The following is a 20,139-nucleotide window of genomic DNA, read 5'->3' on the forward strand; positions in this document are numbered from 1 at the left end:
AAAGACTGCTGGGAAAATCTCAGCTCCGGACGCTGCTGGTGTTAGCATCCAGCTGTCGTCTCTGTCATTGTCCTATGTCGGAATCACTGCGGAAATTGGGTTTGAGCAATGAGACCTTGCTGAGTTCTGATGGATCACGGGGAGCAGAGGTAGCTCATCTGCATCCCGAACCGGGTAGATTGCCCCAGCAAGCATTTGGACCAAAATTACCCATAGAACCGGCATGCGGAACTTTTTTTTTAACTGGGATACAGATACGTGTGTACACGTGCACCAGCAGCTACAAAAAGGGGTGTGAGTGTGTGTGTGTGTGTGTGTCTGTCTGTCTGTCTGTCTGAACAGCTAATCATCCATCTGCCAACCTAGTATTATCAGCGTGAGCATAGGGTGCAATTAATAAATGCTTGCTGGGTTGAATTGGGGAGTGGGTGTGCCTCTGTATGGTGGGGCAAAGAGTAGCCAGCCTGGAAGACCTGGGTTCAAGTACCGCCTCTCATGCTTATTAGCCGAGTGACCCCTGCCAAGTCACTTAATCTCTCTCTGCCGTCGGAGACAAAGTTTTAAAATTACAGAAATGGTGCAGAGCTTGATAGGGTGAGGAAACTTTTCACATTAACCTCTCAGGCGCTGGGCAGTCTTTTTTGACTCGTTTCTGAGGTGTCAATCTACATTGGGAAAGGGAGTTTCTTACCCTGGGTAGGTCCAGTTTAGGCCATGGATAATACTGGATAAAGACAGATGGATGGTTGCAGCTTGTAGGTAGAGGAAGACTGTCATAAGTATAGGAATTATTTATATTTGTAGCTCTACTGCCTAGTGCATAGTAGGTGTTGAATTAATATATATTGAGTGATTTAAGATTCGAACCTCCAATAGCTGCTTGCTAGCCCAGGGGCCTGAGGCAATTATCTGGCCTCTCAGCCTTAGTTTACAAATTTCCCATCTGTAATTGGGGATCACTGCAATGCTTAATATCATAAAAATGCATGTACCTCACAATACAAATCTCAAAAAGTGCACTGCAAACATACGCTCTTCTCCCTGCCTCTTGTAAAGCAAAAATGTCTAGATTGTAATTATTTTTGCATTATTTACCCAAGATAGCACCTTGTACAAGCTTGTACATCTCGTCTACCTCTATGGATAATAGTATTAGAGACCTTACCACCCTCCAAACTATATAATAGTATTTAGAGACCTTACCACCCCCCAAACTATCAGGGTTATACCTGAACCCAGAGGGGTGCAGTAGCCAATTGCTCTGCCAAATGAACCATCTTAAGTGTGGGCTGGGAGAGTGAGCCCCAGAGCCTCTATGCAGGTTTTCAAACTCTGAGAACAAGAAATATCTCACTTTCTGCATCTGAATCTCCACTGCCCAAGTTGTTGGCACACAGCATATGCTGAACAAATGCCATGCTGACTGAATGTGTACCTGTGCATGTGTAAAATTTCCATCTCATCTCCCTCAGTCACCTTTTGCCCTGTTGTTGTATTTGTCTTCTGCCTATATTCTCTTGTTAGTCTCTCACTCCTCTGATCTATCCTTCATACTGCTACGATATTACTAATCCATGGTTTCCCCTTATTCTTGGGAAAAACTTTTATAGCCATTATTCAAGGCCCGTTGCATCTTGGCTGAAATTTATCCTTCCAGCTTTATTTCCCACTATTCCCATTCTGGTTCAGTCTAATGGGTTTGGTCTCTTGTAACCCACAGCCACCTCCAATGCATTTGCATAAGCACTCTGGCCATTCCCTAGAAATTATTGCACGTGTAATCACAGACTGAAAGCCGGAAGGCACCTCAAAGGTCATTAAATTCAACTGCCATTTCTTTTAAACAAATGAGTAACCTGGTCAGCTAAATCTCTTGCCATATAGGTGGGGTTCACAGCCAGAATTTGAATGCAGCTTCAGTGGAAGATTCCCTCAACCAATAAAATACCAGGTTAAAAAAGTTTAATTTTTTAAAAAGCTCTTAGAGCTATTACTTAGCACAATACTATGTATTTAGTAGAGGGTAGAATTAATAGCTTAATGGCTTAATAGAATACTGACCTTAAGAGTCTGGAAAGCAAGAGTCTGAATCTGGCCTCAGATCATCCTTGTGTGATTGTGAAAGTCACTTCCCCTCAAGCCCAGTATCCTAATGTATAAATGAGGATAACTATAGTATAGTGCTCAATCTCAAGGACTGTTAGTTCAAATGAGATAAGAGATGTAAAGTGCTTTATTCAGGTATAGGGGAAGGGGCTACAACAACATGCCTTTATATGTACTGTTGAGATTTACAGACTATTTCCTTAAAGACACTCCAGTGTATTGTAGTACCTTTTGTATCCTCATTTTACAGCTATATTCAAGACAAAATAGGGACTGGACCTTATTTTATTGGGTTAGGGAAATTTCAGGTGAAGAAACTCCCTCTCCTAATGCAGGCTGACAGCAAGTGACTTTCCCAGTCACAGGCAGGATGCATCAGGGTGGAACTTAAACCCAGGTCTTCCAGGACTTGAGGCCAGCTGTATCCCCAATACCAATGGTGCCTTTTGGGTTCAGGTTATTACACTACATAGACTGCCAATTAAAAAAAAAAACTTTAAAAATTTTAGCTGGGGCAGCTAGGTGGCGCAGTAGATAAGAGCACTGGCCCTGAAGTCAGGAGGACCCAAGTTCAAATCCAGCCTCAGACCAAACACTTGATGCTTACTAGCTGTGTGACCCTGGGCAAGTCAGTTAACCCCAGTTGCCTATAGTTATATATAGATACATATATATACACACACATATGTAAAAATATATATTTAGCACACACTGGTAAAACCTTACTACTGCACATAACTGATGAAGGGGAGGCCAGGTTTTTAAAATGCCTCAGGATCATCACTGCAGGCACCAATTATCATTATACTGCTATCGTTCAGAAGTACCAGATAATCCAGATTTCTGATTGAAATGAGAACATTATATTGATCCTGTTTTGTCCTTATTTCTTTACTGAAGCAAAAACCATTCATTGTAAGGGCAGTTGCTTCTATACAGGGTCCCTTTTGCTTTATTGCCCTGGAGGGTTTGATCTTTGTACTTCTCTGAATTTCACACTAACATGCATCTGATGACTGACACCTCTACAAATTTTTTTTAGTAAGACTATGAAAAAACAACGATCTCGAGAAATGATGTCTTTCTGGCTTTATCCGGAGATTACATTTCGCTGAAATCATACACTGGCATATAATTGGATTGAGGTGTAAAAATTATACCCTGGTATTACTATAGCCCCCAAGGAGACCCTGAGTCCTGGTCCCAATTCTCAGCTGATGAGACCTGTGAGGCCTCAGGCAAGTCGCAACTTTGCAGGGCCCTATTATCTTTAAAATGAAGTTCCTTTCCCGTCTAAGGGGTTACCTTTCATTCTGAACTGGCAAACATCTCTTTTCTACCATCCTCCCTTAAGATTCCAGATAATCTTAATTTTAAGTCCCAGCACCAGCCCACCCCATTCCCTCCAGCAGCCCCCAAACAACCTACATCATTCTAACAGGGCTAATCATAATGCAGATATGGCAGGTCTCACTTTTTCTATTAAGGTGACCCAATAGCTCTGAATTCTATTCCAAGTTACATAAAAGATATCTATTTAATTATACAATTCAACAGAAAAATCCAACTATATTAATCTAAAGCAAAATCTTTTCATCCAATGTTTTAGTTAAGGTTCTCTGCCATTAGCTGTAGGATCAGTTATGAGTAAGCCATAACTTCTGATCCATTTTTTTATCCATTGGTCTAAATCTCTATTTTCTCACAATGCTAGTAGTAGTATCTGTACTTAGCATATTGGACACATAAGTAAGCACTTAAGAAGCGATTATTAATTTGACTTCATAGTAATGTCAAGCAAAAATCAGAATGTAATGATAGTACTACCCAGTTCTTAGAAAGAAATCGATCACTTCGTTTCACGGTACTGAAAATTGTGGCAGCTAGGTGGCTTAGAGAACTTGGCCTGGAGTCAACAAAAGCTGAGTTCAAATCTGGCCTCAGATACTAGCTTTGTGACCCCGGGAAAGTCAGGTAACCTATTATCTAATCTATTGGAGAAGGAAATGGCAAACCACTCCAGTATCTTTGCCAAGAAAACCCCATACGGGTCATGAAGAGTTGCACACGACTGAAAAAAACAGCAACATTTTTGCATATTCAAATAATCTGCTTTAAATATATATATGCACGTTTATATGATATGCTTCTTCCTTGTAGCTTCATCACAGGGTACCATAGCAAATTGCTAGCAAGTTGAATTTAACTCATTACGGATTAAATCCTACAATAATGGGATCTAAGAGATCCTATGGAAATAATTTTGTTCAGATGTTGTTTAAAATAAGCAGTTAATTAACTGGGGATTTGAGCGTGTTTTTGCTCGAGTTTTATACTCTTAGGATTTGATCTGTATATTATAGTCTCTGAGAGGGATCAGTTGCAAGCCTTCATTTGTGCATTTATCTACCAGCAAACCTAGAGGATCACTTTTCAACTGTGCTTTGATGTCTAAATAATATCTCTAGTTTTCTTATATTTCAAAGGTGTTTGGGGAATTAATAAAGAACAATCTCTACCACTTCTCATGTGCTTCATAATTAAAACATTCAAATTATTTTTCCCAGAGTAAACCATTGATATATTACTAAATCTAAAATTAAGATGAAGCCTAGTTATAACAAGATTAAGCAAACCAGTGAACATTCCAATCCTGTGTTAGTGTCCCAAGTCTAACAATTAAGTTTCCATCAAAAACTTGATTTATGGTTCTTGGGCCTACCTCATTCTTCAGGTTTTTCAGTGCCAGCAACTTCTGGTTCTTAACTAATTCTGCACTCAAATAATTTCAGTGAGGTAAAATCACATCAGTCAACTCCAGAACTTCAAGTAAACTTTGATTTTTATAAGGTACACTTTTCCAGGAGAAAATGCTTTCAACAGATCTTTTGTGAAGTAGATTTTCCTAGCAGATTTTGGTCTTTGATATGGTTATTATGGCCAGGTGCTTTAGACTTAAGAGCATGTCATTTTAAAAGACAAGAGACACAAACACAGGATAAAACAGCATAGAACACATCAAGCAAAAAGGTCGTTTTTTATCTTTGATAGAGACTTGTCAATTATGTCCCATTCCTCAATATTCTAATAGCATCCTCCTATTCTACAACATTCAATTCTTTTCTACGTGGCTACATTGATATTTCATGGAATCATAAAAATTATATAATTCACCAAGCCTAAACTTGCATAGAAAAAGCATTGGACTTCCTGGCACTGTGATCTTAGGCAAGTCACTCAACTCTGTGGACAACATAAAATATGGTGAATTGCGACTAGATTGATCTCCAGTCCCTTCTAACTCCATTCTGATTACCTCAAGACTTCCACCACACCCCATTAATCCTAAAATCTTTCTGCCAGACTCAGACTATTTAATAACCACAGCTCTTGTTATTTCACATGGACTTTCAAAAAAATCACTGGTCTGAACAAAGCACAAATTTACCTTTTTGAAAGCCAAATGCAATATATAGATTCCTTAGGAAACTTAAGAAATGGCAATTCTGAGAGCTGAACTTGAAGTTTTCTTCTGGGTTTCGGAAAACACAAATTTGGTATCTTGCATTCCCTTCTTGTAGTACAAAATGAATTTAAGTTCAGATCTTGCCTTGTAAACCTGAAAGTGAAAGTTAAATGTAGGCTATTATTCTAGCCTGATCTATGAAATGAAGTTATTCAACAATATGGAATTTAAGTGCCTAATCCAAATTCTGTATTGGTAAATAAAAACCAACTTTCTACCTATTGTTAATCAATGCAAGGACCTAAATTGGTGAGAGCTTTTTAAGTCTTATCTCTGAGAAAAAAAATCTATTCTCCAACAGTCCTGGGCCAACTTCTTACATTAGCCACTATCTTACCTCTCAGCTCAGATAGAAGTGCAAAAATTCTTCAAAACAATGACTCGTATTTATACAATACTTTATGGTATTGGAGAGTTAATTGGGAGAAGCCAAAACCAATCACTAAACAATAAAATTACCAATCCTCACTGTAGTAGAATAAAGTGGATTTTTACTGGTTTTGCAGTCCACAAATTAGAATTGTTATTCCACAAAATTTCTGCAAAATGCCTAAAATCATAAAATTTTGTCCCTAAGAAGTGTTATTAAAGTCCTAGACTATTTAAAATAAGTACTTCTCAAATTAAAAATAGGGATAGCAAGTTGACTGATCTACATCACTTTACTTTTATTATCTCCTACAAGCATTCCCTAATGAGCTTCCCCAGACCAAGGACTATCTTTTGCCTTTCTTTGTATTCCCGGCACTTAATACTGTGTCTAAGACACAGTAGGCACTTAATAAATTATATGAAGAGCTCCACTTGATAAACATAGAAACAATTAACTTGTCAGAGACTCTCTATTAAATAAAAAATGAGTTAGAATCACAACTAGACTGGCTCCAAAACTACACTGGGTTATGAGAATGAGAGATTTTCAGAACCCCAACAGTAGGTAGGAGCAACTGTGCTTTTTAAAATTACTTATTCGATAAGTATTCTTTTAAAGCACCAAGAAAAATAATACCTTCACATTTATTAACTCAACTACAGGTCCAGCTTTACCAAGTTTGAAGTAAAATTGAAACTGAGTTATCTAGGGGTGCTTTGACTTTCTTAAAGAGATGAATGAAATCACACTGATATTTTTTGCTTGTCATCTTTAACTGCATTTCTCCATAAAAAAACTCGAAACTGGTCAGTAAGTGCACTGAGTCCCTCTACTCTCTCCCAACCTGAACATTTGTAAACATATTCATTTCCATCCAAAGCATGACTAATTTGAATTCAATGAAACCTGTAAGTCCAAATGCAGAGTGAAAACCTGCTAGGTAAGGGGCCACCTAAAAATTCCAAAACACTTACCAAAGTAGCATAAAACTCCACAGGCAACATGCTAGAGCTTAAATTATGTTTCTTTCACTGGAACTGCACATTAGGTTATCTGCACTACTAAAAAGTAGCATACTTGGAAGGAGGGAAAACCCACACACATAACAAAACATGCCTAACTCAGAGCACATTTTTCTGACCTAAGTTTTGTGGTTTGAACTTTGAAGGGCAGGGAGGGGGAGCCACCAAAAAAGTGCTTGATGAAAAATTATTTAGCAGTACTTGCACATGGTGGAGGTTAAATAAATATGATGTTCTAGATAATGTTCCCATTCGTTATGTGTATACTCCTCACCTAACTTCAAATTTTATACATGTATATACATATATAAATACTGTAATAAATCTCAATTAGGAATTCACAATCAAATCTGGTTCTTTTAAAATGAGTAGTTTCTCTAGTTCAAATTTTAAAGGAACTGATTACAAAAACACTGAATAGGGATATCTATGAACTACAGAATATAGTGGAAGATTTTTAATTTAGTTTACCAGACATCACAGGGCACTACCAGAACAAAACATCACTTAAGTTTATTTCAGATGTAACAGCAATGTCATGTTAAAATTGACAGGTTTAATCCTTAACTGCACCAAGTAAACTCAGCCACTTAAGTATTTTTAAAAAGTTATTCCCTCCCCAAAAATGAGGGAGCTTTTCTTTCCCACTGCCCCGCAGCACAATTTCCTGGTATTTCTGTGTATGGACAACTACTTCTTCATTGTTTCAACTGGTGACCAAGCTGCTGGGAAAATTTGAGAACAATTTTCCCCACAGATAACTTCTATCTGGATGAATGTTATTATTTGCATAGATTTTCTTTGCATGCTCTTCCCCCTGGAAACTTTGTCAATTAAGACCCTATATAAATATTTAACTGTTAAAGCACTAATGGATATTTTCTCTTATGGTCTTCCAATTAGTGGAACTCCTCCTTTCCTAAAACACCAGAGGTAATGAAATTTTACTATAGACCCAAATAATTGTTCCATACTGGACACTGTATTTCAATCTCCTTTTGATCTTACTGAGACATAAGAACCATTCTTCACTTTCTTTCTCTCATATTCTCCTTTCTCAGTGGACAAATTTGGTTATCAGTATCAGTTCCATGACCATTACTGCCTTTTACTTTCCCTCAAAACTTTCTATTATAAGAACTTTCAGATTAAACCTGGGGGGTGGGGTGGAGAAGAGACAGACTAGAACAGTATGTCCCTACAAAAGGTTACCCATATACTGAATTGCATTTTTTCTTCCCCCTTATATAATATGTACTTGTGGTTCACAGTGAGACAGCTACTCTTTGATATAGTTTTTCAATAACCACTTTTAGGGACACATTCACAGGGGTAATGGCTCACTGTAAATGGTTTTAGAAATGGGAAGTGAAGTGAACTCAGATCAGTCATATACATTACAACCTATACTGAATTCTGGAAGCATACAAAAAACCTGAAGTTCTGCTGCGTTTTTTTTTAACTCAAACACAGTTTTCTTAATAACCATAATCCAAATTTCATCTACATATGAAAATTAGGGCCTCTTTTACACACAGCTCAGCTTTAAGTCACTGTAGACCGTGGATGAGGAACTCATTTGTAGATATCCAGTGTAGTCAATGACTACAATCACTACACTCATTAAGGACCTCCCTTTTTGGTAGCACTTAATTATGGCACCCAAAATGATCCTAGATGGAGAAAGTTATGATTTCATATAGTATCTCTTGAAAAGTTAGATGGCTATGAAATGTGTGACAAATGACCTGTGGAATCTGTCACCTCTTCAAATGTGTAAAAACTTTACATAAAAGGACAAAAATATAATTTGACTGTATCCTTAAAAACAAAGGACAGACAGTTCAAACTCTATGTATTATATCTTCAAGAGTCTAAATAATAACATTTGCATTATTAGGCATCAACATTGGCAACTCAAAATTAAAATATATAGGGGGTAGGATCATGATAGGGAAGCATGAAATCATGTGCATTTCTAACTTTCATAGACCTATTTCCCATAGCTTTTAATTAGCACAAAAGTAATGTATTATGGTCAACCAGTCAATACCCTCTTTTTACATGCCATAAAATGATATGGCATAAAACCAGTTCAGTGGGCAGAGGCAGTCACAGTGACATTTGCATTATTTAACACCTTCTGGGAAAACAATTTTCAAGAGCAGAAACATGTGTAACACCTCCATACCCCAATGTCCTGTAACAAAAACAAGGCAGGCACATGGTGTAAGCAAATTTGGGATGTTTCCTGGTAGGTTATGGGTAAGCACAAGATCCCTGTATTATAATTCTCAGAACAATAATTTGCACACATTCTTTGCCCTGCACCTCAAATCCCAGTGGCCACAGGTTTAGGAGTCTGCATCAGCTGAATTTTAAGGAAGAGGGGGAATAGTTGACAAATGCACAAATCATCATGCATAAGCCCATCTAAACCTCACTTCAGATATTTTGAATAAAATGATGAGCAGTCCCTTAAAAGCCCAAGTACCTGCATCCAGGTTAATTTAGGAGGACTGACTTATATAAGGGTGTCCACTCAATTTCAAGGCTGGGACTGACCACTATTAAGGATTCCAAAAGCAGACAAGGTGTTTGCAGAAAATAAGAGGAAAGTAAGTCACACCAAACCTTTCAGGTCAATTAAGGAACATAGTACTAGCTGGGATGTAAGGACTTCATTAACATCTTTACCAGCCAAGATATACCAAAAATAATTAATGCCACTAGTAACAATCAGCAGCAGGTAGGATATGCCTGCAAGACAACCAGTCCACTTATCAGCAAAAGCAGAGAAGCTTAACTCAAAAATACTGAGACCAAAGGACATAACACTTTTCACCCCCTTTCAAAGATTAGGGGGAAATAACTGCTTAAAAAAAAAAGGATCAAGCTTATTATTTCTTACAGGGTTAACAATGCTCCAAACTCCCGAGAAGTATCTCAGAAGGGTTGAAAGGTGGAGTGCAAGGCAATGTTTCAGGGGATTAAGTATCCCACAGATTTTTTTTTTAAATCCCAAACACCACAAACACACAAAACTTGTCTGTGAATTAAAGGACAAGATATTGCTATTTTTGGGGGGGTGGGGGAGGAGAAAAGAGAAATACACAAACAATTTGTTAATATCTGCCCTTCAATGTGAAAGCAGGACATAAAAATCACTCGAAAGTAAATCTGAAATTATAACATCCAATTTTTTTAGGACCACCTGTCCCCTCCAACTGTAAAACTAAGAGATAAGATACCTCTTCCACCCTTTACCCACCCCACCCCTCACAAAAAAAAACCAAAACCTCAAACAAAAAACCCAAACATGATTAATTTTACAGTCCTTGGAAGAAGTATTAAAATTTTGGAGGAAAAGGAACAAAGGAGAAGAGAAATAAGGTTAAGGAAGGGAAAAAAAGCTTCTAAAAGGGGGAGGGAAGAGAAATCAAAGGGCCTCTCTTTTATTTGGCGACAAGCAAGTGCAAGAAAGTTCATTCGTAATTTGTTCAGTTGTCGGTCTTTTGCACGTCTGCATTCTGGCCAAGAGAAGGAACTTTGAGGTTTTTCTGTAGCACGTGAGCATCCGCTGGCTCTATCCTCTTGTAATAGTTTTTCTTCGTCTCAATGATCTCAAAGCCAAATTTCCTGTAGAAGTCAATTGCTGACTCATTGCTGATCTGGACATGCCTAAAGTATAAAAGATATCATGAAAAATACTTCTAAGTACAGATTCCACAATCAGTACCATGTTAGCCCACAGATGTCTATACAACTGTCTCAAAGTCAAACAGGTAAAAATGGAGTTGGCACTTAGCCAGAATCTTATACGTCAGTAAGTACTTACACTAATATTATTAATAGTAAGGCTTAAGTTTATAGTTTTTTATGATAGTGATGGTGAATCTGCACTTACCACCTTCACAGGCTTGTTGGGGGTGGGGGATGTCTCTCACTAAAATCTCTATTCTGAAGTTACAAAGGTCAGGAGAATCCTTGAGGAAAGTTTGGGTTAAGAAGGGGCCTAGAATTCAACCTTGACACTGAGTGTGCCAGGAACACTAATCTTTAACAGGGTAATAGCATTACTATGAATTAGACCAACAGTTGTGGAAATCGTTTTGGAGTTACAGTTTAAAAAAAAAGAGTGACTAATGTCCCAGAGTTCCCACTGCTAGGCATATAATTAAAGGCGGTCAAAAACAAAAAAAGAGAGCAATTTGGAACCATACCCTTTGACCCAGCAATAGCACTTCTAGGGCTGTATCCCAAAGAGATAATACAAATGGGAAAAGGACCCACATGTACAAAAATATTTATAGCAGCTCTTTTTGTGGTGGCAAAGAATTTGAAATTGAGAGGATGCCCATCAATTAGGGAATGGATGAACAACCTGTGGTACACAAATGTAATGGAATACTACTGTGTTATAAGAAATGATGAGCAGGCAGACTTCAGGAAAAACCTGGAAAGACTTGTATGGTCTGATGCCGAGTGAAGTGAGCAGAACCAGGAGAACATTGTACCCAGCAACAGACACGTTGTTCGATGACTAATATGGCTAGACTTAACCCTTCTCAGCAATACAAGGATCTAAGACATCTCCAAACGCCTTATGATAGAAAATGCTATCCACATCCAAAGAAAGAACTATGGAGTTTGAGTGAAGATCGAAGCATACTATTGGCTATTTTTTTTTCTTCTGCTGTGTTTTATTTCCTCTTTCTTGTGGTTCCTCCTATATTGGTTCTAATTCTTACTTACAACATCACTAATGTGAAAATATGTTTAATAGGAATGTATATGTATAGCCTATATCAGATTACATGATGTCTTGGGGAGGGAGATGGGGAGGGTGGGGGAGAAAAATTTAAAACTCAAAAGCTTATGGAAGTGATTGTTGATAAATCAAAATAAATTAATTTTAAAAAAAAACAGAAACCGAAAAAAGACACAATGTACAACAAAAAGTACCAACTAGAAACAAATAAGATATCCACTGATAGAGGAATTGCTAAACAAATTAAGTACAGAACTGCATAGGAATATTACTGAATTGTAAGAAAAGATAATGATGAATTCAGAGAATTCTGGGAAGATTTTTATGAACTGATGCAGAGTGACATAAGCAGAACCAAGAAAACTGCATACTTAGTGACAACAATGTAACTCCAAAGAAAAAACAAAATGTAGCTCTCTCCCTTCTTTGCAGAGGCCTTGAAACATTGAATACACTATCAGACTTGGCCAATACTTCGATTAGTTTTGTCTAGCTGCCTTTTACCCTTTTAAAAAGCTGCCTTAAAAATTTTTTTAAACAAGACATGGCTTATGGGGATGAGAGGAATACATTCTGAAAAAAGTGATATTAAAAAGCTTAAAAGTAACATTAAAAAAAAACTTCATTACAAAGGAAGGGTACTGGGAAGTGATATTACTTTTTTCAAAAGCACCAAAGAAATTTTTTTTAAAAAAGAGAATAACCATGGAAAAGGGCAGAACTAACTTGTTCACAAAGGCAACTCAATGATGTAACCTCATTAATGCGAACAAAAATACGAGGAGCTGGGGAAAGAAGTAAACTGAGTCCTCAAGCTCTTAAATCTTTATTCTTCTTTGGGTAAATATCTATTTCTTGGGGGGGAAACCCAACTATTTCCTTTCCCTTTCCCCTACTGAATATAAATAGCTACAAAATAAAAAAATTGGAAGAAAGGAAAATTTTATTTCACAAACAGGCAGGCCTCTGGGCAAGTTTCATCTGCTCTTGACTTTGTTTTTTGGTTTGTTTTTTTGGGGGGGTGAGGCAATTGGGATTAAGTGACTTGCCAGTGGTCACACAGCTACTGTCAAGTGTCTGAGGCTGGATATGAATTCCTCCAGGGCTACTCTCGACTTTCTTTAATGTGTTAACGAGTAGTTCCATCCAGTCTTGACTTTCTAAAACATGATAACCCTTAAGAATGAAATATCTTATATCAACTGAATATCCTCAAATCTTTTATCATTAATACTTCAAGGTCAGTGATAATCTTGAATTAAACATATAGTATGCCACTCTAGCCAGTCTATAAAGAGCTTTACCATTGTCTCAGTTCCCTTATCTATTAAACAAGAAGAATAAGAGATAATATGTAAAAGAACTTTTAAGATATGAAAATCATTACATAAATATTAAGCTATTATTTCCAACATGGTAGTTCTTTAAACAAGGACATGTAAATAATTTACTTACAGATAGATGTTGTCAAAAGTGCCATCTTTTTCACAGATGTTTAAGACATGATTCAACATTTTAGTTCCTGTAAATAAGTGAAATGCATTTTAAAAGCTATTTATTGAAACAAAATCACTATTTCAACCCTTGTATCCTACACCCTGATGCACATTAAACAGCTTCACTTTGGGAAATTTGGAAATAAGGATAATATTTATCCCAAACAGATTTTGAGAGTTCACTGGTTTGACTTCTAGTCTTAACTTTCCTCTTAAATGTGTTAACTTCCTCAAAAACTAATCACATTTTAGCTAACAATCCCCAAAGCCTGAACAGTATTAACCTTAAGAGTTCAAGTGATCAGTAATAGTTCTCCAGTTTTGCTACTATAGAGGTATAAAAATGCCTTCTAATGAAAATGGTAAGATAGATACTTACATTTTTCAAGAAAAATGCCACAGACATTTATGTTCCAGGATCTTAGATTTGCATCCATGGGGACTAAGTACATTAAAGAGCTGGGAGGACAATTTTCTACAGGTCTCCCTCAAGAAGAAAGAAGTAACATAAGCCCAACTGATGTTTGAGATATCATAGCCAATTCTCCAATATCAAAATTAACATTCAGGATTGAATGAAATGCGTCATCAGCTGACCAATTAAGCAATAATTTCAAATGAGATCCTATGAATGTGAATTTTAAGAGCATAAGACAAAGCATTAAGCCTTAATCAGTTATTTATTAATACTAATTATCTTACTCTGATCTACAACACAGGCCAATATTCTCCTTGAAAATTTGTCCAAACAGATAGAAAAAAATTTATTTACAAATTCCATCCCACCCCCATACCAAGATGTGTCAGCTAAAAGAAGGCAATATGTTCAAGTTTCTTTCAGGAAAATGGGGGAAAAAAATTACCTATTCCTAGCCTTCGGTAAGGTGCCAGACATCCTAGTGTCATGATGTAAAGTCTCTTCTGATTCTGTGAATGATCCACCCTACAGCACACTGCACCTACTGCAATATCATTGAAATAAGCTGCATGAAAGGATACAAAGAAAGGTTTGAGGTTCAACAGACAATGTTAAGCAAATATTATTTGGTCCCCTTCCCCTATCAGTAGTTCTTTGTTTTTCTTGGGTAGAACCTATGATTTCATATCATTGTAGGGAATTCCTGTATTGGGAAGTGACATGCCCATAATGACTGTTAGTATCATCAGAGAGTATCTGAAGCTAGGTCTTCCTGACTCTAAAGTTCTCCTTACTTACTAAACCATGCTGCCTCTTTTTTATCAAAGTTAATCTTTGTCAAACTACATTACAATGGATTTTATTTGTAGAAAAGTACACAGTCCTAAGATTTCAATGTCAAAAACAGCCACATAAGCCACATACCAAGTTTTGCTAGTTCGCCAACCTCCAGCACATCCTTGTAGAACTTGTCATTGTAGCTGACTGGAAAGATGACCTGGTTTAACCTCTTCAACTGCTTAATGTTGTGTGGTGTCACGTCTCCCAGCTCGATCCGGCTACTGGAACAAACCAAAATGTGCTCAATACCCCCACAAATGACAATTATTGGAACTACTTCAATACCGTGCCAAAAAAGCCTGACTTCTATATGAATAATGAATTTACATGCCTATTTTCCTCCTTAAGAATTAAAAGATTCAACATAATCTTTTTGCAAGTAGTTATGGTAAGTAATAAAGGCTCCACAGGAAAAGTATAACTACTTATTCCTATTATAATAAGATAAATGTTGTTCAGGGCACAATTAGTTAAAATGACAGCCTGGCAATATTTTGTATTCAGTGAAACAATTTTTTCAGCCTAATTTTAAATCTAAGACAAAACAACAAAATATTCATTTATTTCACAAGGTTGCTACTGTAACAGGACAACTATCCAAAAGAAATGAGCAAAATAATTAACACAGTTGAAAACAAAAGGCTGAACTCAATGAATAAAGCTGCAACTTTCAGTTATCAAATGAACCCAAAGGCAAGAAGGGGTATTATAATATTTTATGTATGTGCGATACAGGTTCTTCTAACAGTGTAACCCCTCTACAATTTAGTAGATGGTCTCTGAGAGTTGCTGTGGCCAAAAAACACACTACCTGGCAGACAACCAGGTGATGGGCCCTAGGGAAGAACACTGCTGAAATACTGATTTTTGTTGCTATTCAGTGGTTCCAGTCACGTCCGTTCTTCATGATCCCTTTCGGAGTTTTCTTGGAAGGTCCTAGAGTAGGATGCCATTTCCTTCTACAGCTCATTTTACAGGAGAGGAAACTGAAGCAATTGTGGTTAAGTGACGTGCCCACAGTCACAATAGGTAGTATAAATGTCTGAGGAGGGATTTGAACTCTGTTCTTTCTGACTCCAGCACTCTACCCACTGACACCTAGGTGACCTAAATATTGATTAAAAATATGAAAAAATACAGACATCAATAGTACAATATTTACTAATAGCCTTTACCAAGAATGTTGTAACATAACAATTCCTCAAAGAGTTTTTTAGATAAGTGGACTTAAGTACCTAGAAGTACCAATGGATGGTAAATTCTGGGTTAAAAATAACAACTTTATGAAAATCACACTCACCCAACAAGGCACTAGGTAAGAGATTGCTCAACCACTGAAATCACAGGATGGATGAACATAGGCTGTTGGATCAGGTTAGATGACCTCTAAGATCCTTTCCACTCAACAATTTTATGACTTTTTTGGCATCAAAAAGTCTTTTGTACCTTCACCTCATGATGTCACCTTTGCTCCCAAATGCAAATAAATAATATTACAAAAAAATGAACAGCAACATTTTTCAAATGTCACAACAAAATGACCTTTCAAAGTGAAACACACTTTGGACAACTTTTAGCTCTACAAAAAATTCCAAATAGACTCCAAATGAACAGATTTTGCTTTAAAAGAAATTTCCTTTCACAAAAAGCTCAATAGCCTAATACTTTTCTAAAACTAGGCATACCCTGCCCCCTACAGAATCTGACTTCAATAGTACCACCATTCACCCTATCTCCCTAAACCTTGATATCAGTATCGTCATCTTAGTATTTCCTTTTCCCTCATAATTTAAACATTATGAAAATCTGTTTCTTCTACCTTTTCAAATATCTCTTATGTCCTTAAATTCTTGACAAGGCAGTACTGTAGGCCTTCATTACAACTCTCCTGTATTATTGCAATAACTTAAAAGATCCTCACACTTCTATCCTCTCCTGCCTCCAATCCATCCTTTGAAGTGCCGTAACTAATCCGCCTTATGCACAAATTCCATCATGTCATTCCTGTATTCATAATCCTTCAAAAGGTACCAACATTATCCAATATTGAATAAATGGACGGAAAATGCAAAGTGAATAAAAATGGAAGCTATCTATACGCTTAATAAAGTTAGACAATTCACTTCACTTCTCTGTCTGATTTTCCTGTCAATAAAAGGTGGCAAAGAGAGTTTGGACTAGATGACCTCTACAATCCTTTTCTAGGTGTTAGTCTGTGATCATATCTCATACAGCAAATAATAACACAAATTACAAAAACCACACTTTAAAAAATCTAAGTTAATTGTATGTTTTCATTTTTTCTTAAAATTGTTGAGTCAAACTTAATAAACTTGTTTATTTTTCTCTACTCCTCACACCCACCATCTTATCCCCAAACAAATTACCTTTTACTTGAATAAGGGTATAGATTTTGAATACTAAGAATAAGGTGGAAGGCGGGGAGGGGGAGAGACATTTTTTTTTAATTGGTTCACTGATTTTTGTTTTTAATTTTATTATTTTGATTTACCAACAATCACTTCCATATGCTTTTGAGTTGAAAATTTTTCTCCCCCTTCCTCCCCCCCACCCTCCCCAAGATGGCACACAATCTGATATAGGCTTTATATCTACATATCCATTAAACATATTTTCACACTAGTGAAGTTGTAAGCAAAAATTAAAACCAATAGAGAGACACCTTTCTTGAGTAGCAATTCCAAAAGACCAGCAAAAAAAGCATTTCAAAACAACAAATGATCATATGATATTAAATTCTCTTAAGATTAATTTCATGAGTTTATTAAGAACTTTAAGCCCCAGTATTCAAAATTAGTTATATATTAATTTGTTCAACCCATCAGCATTGCAGAACAGATAATAGTTGCCCAGAATGACAGTCATTTTGTATTTTTTTTTGAGAGTACCACGGCCAAAAATATTTATCAGATGGTCAGCCAACTGGTACTAAATCTCTCTACACTTCAGTAGGATGGATTTCTAAAAGCAGAAAAATTGTTGCTAGGACTATACTCAAAGCTTCTCTAGCACAGTAGATCCTTCTAGAGCTTGTGATCCTCCAGTACATGCTTTGACAAACTGAGGGGTCACCAAAGTAGAATGACTTCATTATGTGCACACATACCACAACAAAATGTTGCCTCATTCCAATAACATGAACACACCGCAACAAAAACCCTGTTGTACTCATCATTTCTACCTTCCCCCCGTAACTTTCCAGAAGAGGAAAATATGGTCAGAAAATAGTTGCTGGGCAAGGGTTAAAGAACTCCCTCTTTTTCTTTCAGCAAAATAAAAATCCCTACCTTGTCTCTCTCCTATCTTATTTTAAGAATTTCTTCTGGTGACCTTCAAATAGGATTTGATTAGTAACACTGCTTTTATTAATCAAATACTATCTCTTGAAGTAAGCCATTCCACTTTTGAATAGCTCTAATTTATTCCTATTAAATTTCATCTAATATCAAGATCTCAGATCCTGATTTTGTTACTAACGTTAGCAATCTGTCTTCAGACACTATTTATATCCCTGGGTAAGTCACTTAACCTTGCCTGCCTCAGTTTTCTAGGGTTATTGTAAAATGAGGTATTTGTAATGCACTTTGAAAAACTTACAAGTGATACATAAATGTTAGCTGTTATTTCTAATTTTGTATCTTCTAATAATTTGTAAGTATCACATCTACATCTTTATTTTGCATGCATAGTCTTTGACAAACTGAGAGTCACCAAAGAAGGATGACTTTGTTACGTATGGGCACACCATACCATAATGTGGCCTCCACCAATGGTGCACTGATAAAAAGGTTAAACATGATGGAGCCCCCTCCCTCCCGGGGGGGGGGGAGCCATGGCACTCTGAAGGTAATACCTCTCTTCCAAGATGACACTGACCTATTAATAACTACTCTTTCCCCAGCTCATTTTTCACTATTTTATTAAAAAAATATTTCTCAAAACTTACATTTACATGCAGCCTCAAGACTCATAATCTTGTGAGGTATGTACTTCAAGTATTTTACAGGAGGAAACAAATTCAAAGAGGTTACACGACTTGCTCACGGTCACAAAGCTAAGCTGGCACTGAACCTAGGTCTCTTCCAACAAAAAATACATTGATTTGTGCCTATGACTTTCTTACCACCATTATGATTCAAAAGAAATAAGCAAAAGCCATAGTCCAGTTGTTAGGTTGACCATACCTAACCAGCCTTTCAGTAGATGAAATATTACAGACAAAGAACAGACTAGCTATTCTCCATTTTCCCTGAGAGATTTGGGGAAGGGGAAACAGTTTATATTACAGCATGAGTATTTTAGTTCTAGAACTTCTTGACAGGTAGAGTGATTAAAAACATCAGTAAAAGCCAGCCAGGAAGTTGAGCAGAAAGGACAAAATAACCCTGAACATAGGACAATGTTTAACTGGTATACAATAGATTTTTGTACAAAGTAGACAGCATAAAGCTTTATCATCACCAGAATACCAGAGGCTGTTTAGACATGCTTATTACATAGAATCTCATCAGCAAAATTCAACTTCAAATATAGTTCCCTTAGAGTGAGGTCTGATTGAAATAGATACTTCTGTAACTGATCACTTGGCTCAAATTTAAGCCTGTGGGTATTTTAAACATAGCAGAGCAGTATCATCAACTTGTAAACATACCTTAGTAAATAGATCACGCTACATTAAAGGCACAAACAAGGAGGTAAACGAGAAGTTTGAAAATAATTTTAGGAAAGCAATATCTGGCAACAAGCAACAAAAAAATTTTTATTGGCCATGCTTTCTAATTCAGAATTGCTAAGAATCCAGATTAATACACAAAGCATTATAAATTATACCAGTAAATGTCTTTGAAATGACTATATAACCTTATCCTCTGAAGACATCTATGAAAACACACAGAAGTAACGTGTATTCTGACAATCTAGAAATAGAAATACCTAACCTTCTAGATTAGGATTACCAAATTGTGTTTAAATTTACTGTAAGTGGTTAAACGTCCAAGGAGTTGAAAATATCACTATCCCCAAATAACAAGTGAATGAGAATGATTAGAATGTGTGGGTTGCCTCCCACTGCCCCTCTCCTCTTTCTGTTCTGCTGGAATTATGAACAGCAGATATAATCTAGTCAGAAATCTGACCCTCATACTTAAGAGTCTGTTGGATTCAGGCCCATCATTTCCCCAAAGCCATTTATTTAGCATAGGTGTAACTGTGATATCTGAATGCTTCACAAAGTCCTACTCTGATGGCTCACAGGATAGAAGTGACTAAGTTTTCTAAGGCTACTGTAGGTCAAGTGCAAGCTCTGCTGGGTTCTACAAAATCCTAAAGGTTTTAGTACAGTCTGAGCCGCAGATGATCTCCTTTTCAAGGACCAGCCTAGTTCAAAACAGAAAGGTTTATCAACACATGACAGGTCACTAAATAATGAATTCTTTGGACGTGACAACCCTAGCAACAAACATTAAAAAAATATAAAATGGCCTTTGGTCCTGGTTCTGCAGCTAACTGGCTGAGTTAAAGAAAAGCAGCAGGGAGTGCTTAACAATCTGTTTTTAGACCACTTATA

The 20,139-nt window shown here is 36.7% G+C and overlaps 1 protein-coding gene across 2 annotated transcripts in view; it reads right to left on the minus strand.

Moving 5' to 3' along the window:
* Positions 1 to 7,515: 7,515 nt before the first annotated feature.
* NAA50 (N-alpha-acetyltransferase 50, NatE catalytic subunit) overlaps positions 7,516 to 20,139 on the minus strand; it is a 29,324-nt gene continuing 16,700 nt past the window's right edge. Inside the window, exons 2-5 of one of the 2 annotated variants that reach the window (XM_021007187.2) lie at positions 14,637 to 14,770; positions 14,158 to 14,277; positions 13,254 to 13,320; positions 7,516 to 10,708 (exon numbers count right to left, since the gene is read on the minus strand). In XM_021007187.2, coding sequence (XP_020862846.1) covers positions 10,528 to 10,708; positions 13,254 to 13,320; positions 14,158 to 14,277; positions 14,637 to 14,770 — 502 coding nt within the window. In that variant the 3' untranslated portion in view covers positions 7,516 to 10,527. Of the gene's footprint in view, positions 10,709 to 13,253; positions 13,321 to 14,157; positions 14,278 to 14,636; positions 14,774 to 20,139 lie in introns of both variants that reach the window. The other variant, XM_021007186.2, reaches the window with a different exon arrangement.

The sequence above is a fragment of the Phascolarctos cinereus genome, unplaced genomic scaffold (assembly GCF_003287225.1).
Source record: "Phascolarctos cinereus isolate Bilbo 61053 unplaced genomic scaffold, phaCin_HiC Scaffold_726;HRSCAF=1367, whole genome shotgun sequence".
Lineage (NCBI taxonomy): Eukaryota > Metazoa > Chordata > Mammalia > Diprotodontia > Phascolarctidae > Phascolarctos > Phascolarctos cinereus.